At 40.8% G+C, this 9,200-nt stretch overlaps 1 protein-coding gene across 1 annotated transcript in view; it reads right to left on the reverse strand.

The window, feature by feature from the left end:
- Positions 1 to 637: 637 nt before the first annotated feature.
- LOC123317895 overlaps positions 638 to 9,200 on the reverse strand; it is a 102,747-nt gene continuing 94,184 nt past the window's right edge. Inside the window, exon 3 of the mRNA XM_044904507.1 lies at positions 638 to 3,634. Within this exon, the coding sequence (XP_044760442.1) occupies positions 1,070 to 3,565 (2,496 nt within the window). The 5' untranslated portion in view covers positions 3,566 to 3,634 and the 3' untranslated portion in view covers positions 638 to 1,069. The remainder of the gene's footprint in view (positions 3,635 to 9,200) is intronic.

The following is a 9,200-nucleotide window of genomic DNA, read 5'->3' on the forward strand; positions in this document are numbered from 1 at the left end:
GGTTAAGAGAATGTAAAATGGCTTTAGACAAAAGTTGTATAGAATATTATTATCTACAACTTTCATAATGGATACAGAAACGATCAGAGCTACAAGAAAGGAAATATCTTCAAAAAATGCCGTGTTATCATCTTCAAACTGTCAAATGAAGAAAACCTCCCATGATTATTATCAGAAATGAGTCAACACATCTGCAACACCGAGATTAACCATCCGTATGAAAATCTGACACTCTCAAGTATGTACAAGTAACGATTTTTTTTTTTACATGTTCAAAGGACCGCTGTGACCTTGCGTCACGTCCAAATTGTCAGTCTCTTGGAAAGTAGCTTCCTTTTGGTCCAATTAACATATACTCTAAAAATCTGACACGCTTTTTCCATTTTCAACAATCCATATAGCCAGCCCCACCACGGAAACTGTCATATTAACATGAATTTATTATCAGAGACGCGTAGGACATATACAGTATGTGACACGCTCGAGTATGTACACCTGACGATTGTTTTTTACATCTCTGATAATCCACTAGGTCTTCAAGACGCTTGAGTAAATCCCGATTTAGCATCGTCGGCTCCCCAACTATATAGCCTGGAGAGCAGAAATCCTCTCATCTTCTTTTTACTTAACTCAAAACATATATAAATAGTTGTTATCTCAAAAAGACAAAAACATATTAAAAAACTCCTCAGGTTGAATCAATTGTTTGGATTAGGCCATGTATGAGTTCGATTCTCAATGAGCTCAGGTATTTGAATACCGAAGATGTCCATGGATTGATTTAAACATATACAAATGCAATAGTAACTACTTACAATTTTCATTATATGAACTAGAATTCTCACATCGTACCTAGAAAATCACATTTTGTCACTGATAAACGGAAACGATCAACTCGAAGGAAAACCGGAAATAAACTTTGACACTTCATTTGAAATTGTTTCAAAAATCACTAGAAGGCACCAGGTTAAAAAAAAGTGAGCACTGGGACGGAAAGAACCGGCTGAACCCGATCTCATACGGTAGTCTCTCTGTCCACATGTATATATTCCACTGGTACCCCCTTATGTCAAGAATTCAAACTGTTATCGAAAAGACGTGGTCCTGTGAGCAACTTTTTCTTTGCGAGACGTCGTCTTCGTTTCACTCTTAGCCTGTGTAGCGTGAGGCATATTACGAACAGGAAGATGCTGATGACAGCCGCGGTAGCAGCAAGGGCCGCCCCTGGTAGCGAGGTTAACAGTTTGGAAGTCGCTCCACACTGAGACTCCGATTCGTCCCATCCTGATGGGCAATGATCTCTACCGTCGCACCACAATGAAGGATTTATGCAAGCATCTAGCTCCGGACACTTATGACTACACTCTAATTCAGTATCGTTGACACTTATATTCACAGGAACTTGAAGCTGTTGGAGGAGAGAAGATCTCGACCTTGATATCTCCAACCAACTGAACGCAGACACCCCAGGCTCTGTACCTATCCACTCAACCAAGAAATTGGGTGGACGTTGTTGTATATGTATGTCTTCTCCCCACCATTCCTCACTGAAAACATGCACAGCCAAAGGCCTTTGTCCTGGTTCCGCTGGACAGACAACCCTGACCAACTTCGGGGGCTTACCAGAATAAATCAACACTCGATTGTTGGTAGGACATCTGGTTGGTTCCTCAGGACGAGGTTTCAAAGATAAAAAAGCACCCCAGCTCAACAGGAAGAGACTCCTGTTGAATCTAGCCTCCACCAACCACGGTAAGGATCCACAAAGCAACTCAGATCTGTCAGCTGGTGGAGTGTTGAATTGTACGTCACCCCCATACCCTCTAACCCTCTGTTGCCTAGGGCAACTCGGCATCTTGATTATCTCGAACGTTGCGTGAAAATGAAGGACAGTGAAATCTTCCGTCATATTCATCTGTTTGGCAGTGAAATGTATCTCTAAATGTCTAGATGAAGATATGAACACTAATGGTTTGCTAGTTAGGGATGTGTTATCACATATGCAAGCTTTTGAAAGCTCAATGTCTGTCCAGGGTAGATCCCAAACACTCAGCTCAACGATACGGTTTTTGTTGTAATGATCGCATATCAAACGGTTGGAGTGAGGATCCATAGCAGTTTCACAAGTTGGGTTCATTCCAAAGGAAGCATTGTTCAGTATAACTCGCACGCGCTCTCCATAATCTGCCTCGAATCTGTAAACGCATTCTATTTCTCTAGAACCCCCACGTCCGTAAAGGAATATGTTTCTTGGCGAAGTTATTTCACCTTGGTGGGGACTTCGAAATACCCTGTAACATTTCTTATCATCATCCTGTTCAGGCCATGGCTCTCCTCCTAATCTTGTATCCACAAACTCATATTTCAACTTGAACGATGCTGGATGCAGAGCGGTGCCATCTTCTGTGTAATGCTGGATCACTAAACTCCTCCCGGAAGAAAGATAACTCTCCTCTAACGTACAAGGTCTAGTAATCCTCGAGGAGTTACTGAGGGCGCTATGATCACAGAGTTTAGGAGGCTCGTCGCATTTATCCTCCAGAAGCAGAGTACCATCCCAGATCCTCAACCTGGCGGAACAATCCCCACTCAAAGAACTGTTACCTAATAGAGCATGCGCGCTTTCACCAACCAGAAGAGCTCTTTGACTGTAAGATATGAAACTGACCCAAACAAGATCCCCGGGGTACCCTATGAATTTATAAGTGCAGGTAGTGTTTGGGGGAAGGGAATGTTTAGGACTTATAAGTCTTCCTTTCCTTCCTCTACCAGTCCATATCTCATCGCTATCGGGACTTGTGGAGTTTACGTCGAATTCGCATTTGACAGCTGTCCTTGAATAATCCAACGAATCCGAATCAGCAAAAATGACGTCCACGTCCAGCTCAAACCCCCGTAACGGAGAATGTGCTTGGGGCGAATGGAGAGGAATGCTAAAAGGCGACGAATGGAAGGCTACCAACATCTCAGGACCTCTAGAAACTACCCTGGGCAACCAATCTCCCCCGCAGTATTTCGCAAGAACTGGGTCGTTGGTCGAACCACCGTCATAAAAGATGAGATGGTCCCTTTCTCCTGTGCAATCTCTCCAAGCTCTCAGCGCCCTAGCAGTCTTGTTCAAACCAGCCACGTTTATGGATCTCTTCATGTGCATCTTATGCGCCGCTTCTTGTCTAACAGCAATCATGGCGTGCTTGCATTTTGGGACGAACTTCTGTCGCAGGCTCCAATAACACGAGACGTTCCTTGGATACATCCCAGGGTAGTTTGGAGATTGTAGCCTGCATGGTCTTCTGTAACACTCTTCGAATTTCCTGGTGCAGTAGGTACCCGGGGCTACTTGACCTCGTTCCAGGGGTGCCGATGGTGAACCAAATCTCACCACAGCTTCTCTTCTGCTGACGAATCTGTACCTCAGACTGAATTTGAAGGGGAGTTGAGGGGACCCAAACAGTTTCACGGATACAGTCACCGTCGATGTTTCACTGTAGTAGGCTGCTGGTCCGGATGAAGTTCCACACCAGGACCCTCCGGTAAATGGACGACCGAGCTCGCTAAGCTGCATGTAGCCGTCTGGGCATCCATCCAACGCTGAAGCTTCGTACCTCCCAAGTTTGAACTCGTCGAAGATGAGCTGAAACAAAAGGCGAGGTTAAGTTTTATACATATTTCGAAGAATTATTGCAGAATATATATTCACAAAGGGAGATTAGGATTATGCAGCTACAGCTTGATCTAAAAGCAAGACAAGTGACAGAACTCCAGACACTCCTGAGCTTCATTTGCTACCCTTATCAGGAGTTAGAGCTATCTTTCTTTAAATGTCGACCTTTAAATGTCCATTAAGACTACTTTTCGAATCGTGTTTTCTACCACCAAAACCATTTTTACATCTTTTATGAATATATGAGGAAAATATGGTTACCAAAACTGAACCCTGGGTAATCCCATCCAATTCCGATGGGAAAAAACAAAAGTACCAGTAATGAAAGTTGGTTAACCTAGTTGAGAAAATCAATAACTAGTATAGCCCCATCAGGAAATTAAAAGGTAAACATCCAATCGACAAATTCTTCCCCCTCAATGGGGGTTTCGATAAAGCGGAAATCATTTAAATGACATCTTAAACTTCCGCCCATACTAAGGAATATTGGAATTAGAGTGTTTATTCAGTAATAGACCGTCTGATACAGTACATTTAACTTCTGCAACACCAGAAGCGGTATCTTTCTCAAATTGGATTTTGAACATCCCACCGGTATTCTGGGCATTTTTCGTTCAAACTAGGGCAGAATTGAATCCAGAATCTCATCAGTGGAAAATAAACACGTAGTTGGGGTTTTTAGGGATATTGAAACAGACTAGAGAATACGGGGTTTTCCGTTAGATTTGGTTTGAGATGGTGAGTAATCTTCTCATATTTCCGCAAGGAATATTAGGTTCTAGTCCAGTTGATTTTCTCTAGGATTTCAGCGTAGAACGTTTGAGTGTTTGTTTGGAAATGGCTGATTCACAACCAGAGTGCTTTTAGTTTTTCTTTTATAACTAATCTATTTATAGGAGCGATGTTTGCCATACCATAAATATAAGGGAATGATGAGTTTTTCCAAAATTCCCTATTTCATAATCTCAAAGTTTGAAACCTCATCAAATCATTTCAATTCAGTGTTTCAATTTCTGACTTTGATCGTCTGAATCTGAAATTTGAATCATATCATTTTCGTTTAAACCATATCTGTTTCATTTTCCACCTATTATTCAGTTTTTCAGTGTACGAATGCAGAAATGAATGGAACATTATTTATGAAATAATCTGCGCCACAAGAGTTAGGGATATCGTATTCAATCGTATGTAATTTTCTAGCAAATCTCTGTAAAATCATTTAAAAATCAGTATGAGACATTTCGTCAATCTGGTCGCCTTTTTTCTGAAGTTTGGTTCTTTGCATATGCTTCATGAATGTTCTTATTTTGAAATGAAGTCCGTTTATCAACGGCTTCGATTCGAAACGAGTTTTATGAAAATGCCAAGACGTAAATTCATAAACGCTGAGGCTAATAAGACTATCGGAATGCTACAGGGTGGCCTAACTCAGGTTGTTGTAGCGGAAAGGCTCCAAGTCAGCCAAAGTGCGATATCTCGACTTTAGAATAGGTTCAGGGAGACAGGTTCCGTGTTGGAAATACCAAGGCTTGGTGGGCGACGAAAAACAACACCTGCTCAGGATAGTTTCATCACTGTTTCGGCGAGAAGAAACCCTACATGTACGTGTAGAATGCTACAAAATACTCTTCAAAATGCAGATGGGGTCCAAGTTTACATCTAAACCATCAGACGACGTTTGAGAGAGGTGAATCTAGGTTCTAGACGTCCATTAAGAGGAGTTCCATTAACACGTGACCCTAAGCGTCAAAGACTGGAATGGACAAGGCAACATATCAATTGGAACGATCAATAGCGTAGTGTCCTTTTCACTGATGAATCCAGATATGGACGATTTTCAGATTCTCGAAGAAGAAGGGTATGGACAATCCCACGCATACCCCGTAATCGTCGCTATGTCCAAGAAGTCCATCCATTCCGAGAGGGTAGTGTTATGGTATGGGCCGAGATATGTTTCAACGGGCGCACAGATCTACACATTTGTCCTGGGAATATGACCGCCTTACAGTATAGGGAGCATGATATTGACAATGTTGTGCCAAATTTTCATGCTGCTATTGGTGAAACTCTTCAATTTCTAGACGATAACGCTAGACCGCACCGTGTAGCCATAGTTGAGAATGCGTGCGAGGAGCTTGGTATTCCACATTTACCAATACCTCCGCACTCACCTGATTTGAATTGCAGAGAACATACATGGGATATGCTCCAAAGAAGATAAGATAATCATCAGCCTACCCCAGACTCCTTAAATGATCTGAGAGAGCTTCTGTCCCGTTTATGGAAGATGTCCTTCAATTTCAATTATTTTCAGCTTATTCTTTACACAAATACATCATCATTACACTTATACGGGCAAACAGAGAGTTTTTTCTGAGGTTTTCATCTCTGTTTTTTTCATGTATCATACGAAGATATGTATGGTACCCCGTTGACATTTTTCCTCTGCTTACACTGAGATCTGGAACGAGGAACAGGTTTTTAGGATCTGTCTCTTGTTTCATTTCTTTACACCCGCTTCATTGTTATTTTCAGATTGTAAAAGTTTGTAACACTCTTTTTCAAAAGAATATATATATGGAACCAAATTCCTCAAGAAATGTTCAACCACCTTTTGTGTAGTATGCAAAGAAGATGTCAGTCCATACATTGTATTGATATTAACATTTACCGAAAAGTTTTGAATCAAGTGCATTTGGGGGTTCAGCCTTCACTTCCTTCATTCTATTACCAAGTGAGAGTTATACTGTGGGGGAATAAAGAATTTCTGTTTTTTAATTGTACTGCATTCTTTCACTAGAATGTGCTTTTCGGACAATCCTCCACAAAATTCCCTAGCGTGAAGACAAGAACTGCATACAGCTCTGCGAACACTATGAAACAGTCCAGACTGGAACACTACAGAAACTCCCTTGGAAACTTCGCGAGATCTAAGAAGTATCTGTATCTTAAGCAAGAATATGCTACAACCCCTTACTGGATTCCTTACAGGGCATTGTCATCCCAGGAAGTACCTTATGAGAATGGATCTAAGTAGTAGAAGTAAACAGGCCCAGATCTCCAGATCCTGCTGACAGAATCCCTCGCTATTGCTAGCCAAAGCTAGAAATCTAGAAATAACTCAGGAACAATTAATTGCCTTTCGGGGTTCATTATATGGATAGCTCCCGCAAGCCACGATGAACCAAATTTGTAGGGAGCTCGGGTAACTATTGTATTTCTCATCACGATTTTTCTATTGTAGAAATTTATATAGAATATGCGAGGTAAATTCTTCAAAAAATGAATTGAACTGACTCCATACAGAGCCCCGCTTTCGATTTCAGCGAAAATATTCAAATAACTCCAACATTATTGCGTTCCATTCAATACTTCGGAAGAAATTCCAATTTATATTCAAATACATATTCGGATATATCGAAAAAAGCTGAATATAAATCGTCAGCGTTCCGTACAAAAAAATAATGGCTCCATGCAAACCCTAGTTTAGGAGCCTGTTTACAACGGACCGTATATGCATGTATCGGATCCACCATTGTTGAGAAATGCCCCTCGATCCCTTATTTATCCATGGGTTGTTCCTGCGAAAGATAAACTAATTCCATAACTTACATATATCCAACGTACTGTTTAGCTTTATGAAGTTGCTCCCTGTTTTTGCGCAATAAACTCTTAGTGTAGCCAATTTAGTTCCGAAATAACTTGCAGCAAGCTTCGAACGTTCTTCATATTTGGATATTGCGAAGTTTCTTTGTTGTACTTCAGCTCAGTATAGGACTCACAGTCAATTTAACAGAGATCCCTGCGTTTGAGAGGGTACATAACTGGAATACCTCTTCAAGGGTCCGCTGTCATGAATTTCTGCCAGTGAACAACATCGTGTTTCGTGGTATTATTCAGAGCGTTTTGGGCAGTATTTCGCTCCCATTTCTTCGACTTAAAACTAAGGTGAAAGGTCTATCGTTCTATATTAAATAATAATAGAAAAAAGAACTGATCACTTGTGGCATTTTCGTGTTGTTTCAGTTAGTGTTTTGCCCAGAAAATGAGAGAATAATCCGTTTAATTATGCATACAAGAGGCTGATTTTCAAAGCTTCCAAGAAGATAAATAACCACTTGAAGCTTTGTCCAAATACCTTCATCAATGAACAATTTTGAAGTTCTAAGTTGGATCGAATAAAGTTATAATTAGGTGAGCTATGTCTCTTGGAACATGTTGCATTCTTGTGGAAAGCGTGATATTATAAAGTTTATGAGTAAATCTCTTTCATAAACAAACTATCTGTGGCACGACTTTGGGATATGTTCGCTCGAACATGAAACTCCAATAACAAATTCCATGTCTGTTGTAAGGGTACAATTTTTGGAATCTTATGGCTTGAAATTCACGCTTGGAAAAGAAAGATTTCTTCGGAGTAGTCGAAAGCTAATTAATCACAGTTCTTTCAGCAAGGAAATATGAATGATCATTTTTGTATCTTGAACTTAATGAAGTTCAAAGAACACCTGTAATGACAGGTGTTTTTTTGGCCTCCAAGGAAACCTTTTTGCACCAAGGTCTCAGCACACCGTCAATTTTGTTTCAGATTACTCAATTTAATTTCAGAAACCATCAGAAATCATTATAATGTGTGGAAACAATTCTCTCAGATATACATCTTCATCCTTTACTCAACTGGAAATAACTAATGAAATCAGCTTTCCCTCACTGCTACAGAAAAACCTATCATCTGAATTTATACCAACATCCATTCAGCTGTACCAACCTATCAAGTTTCCTCTGGCGAACAATCAGAAACCCTGCACATCCCCAAACACCAAGGTCGATCAAGATAAATCAATGTTTTGTTCGAGCCCATATCTACGCGCCATGAACATCGAAAAAATCCGCCCTTCCCCAAGGGCCAACTAATGGCCTACGAAATAAATCCCGCAGAATCATAAAAAACATCTTTCGTTCAGCCCTTCCTGTTGTTAATCTCGCAGATGCATGCCGATGACTGGGGAAGACTTTGCGGAAGTGCCCCGGAAAAATTGCCGATTTACGGCGTGTCTGGAACTTCCGTCTCTGTGGGGATGATTGCACTTCACCACGGATGTACGGGGTGCGCAATGATGGGGATGCGTTTGGTTTAAGCACTTGAGGGGTGAGGAAATACGTTATTGGTGTGGTTTTGGCACATTTGATTCTTTGGAAATCTATTTGGAGCATTCCACAGGGTGTCAAACACCCTCTGATCATTTTCTTGGGGGATGGTCACTACATATATGCTATCTGAAAGAATGTCTGCTTTGTAATTGAAGTTTTCTGAAGGAATATGATATTCTACTTCCTCCAGAGTTCACTGAATTCACTGTTTTCTTTCAGAGAGGCATTTTTCATATTTATTTACTTTTTGGAACTGTTAATTCCTGATTGGATGGAGACGTACTATGATGATGACTTTTTTTCTCCACTATACCCCCTTGTCATTTCTGACAGACCTAAAATCCTACAAACCGAGTTCCTACTGCACCTGGAGGAGACTTTGTGA

The sequence above is a fragment of the Coccinella septempunctata genome, chromosome 7 (assembly GCF_907165205.1).
Source record: "Coccinella septempunctata chromosome 7, icCocSept1.1, whole genome shotgun sequence".
Taxonomy (NCBI): domain Eukaryota; kingdom Metazoa; phylum Arthropoda; class Insecta; order Coleoptera; family Coccinellidae; genus Coccinella; species Coccinella septempunctata.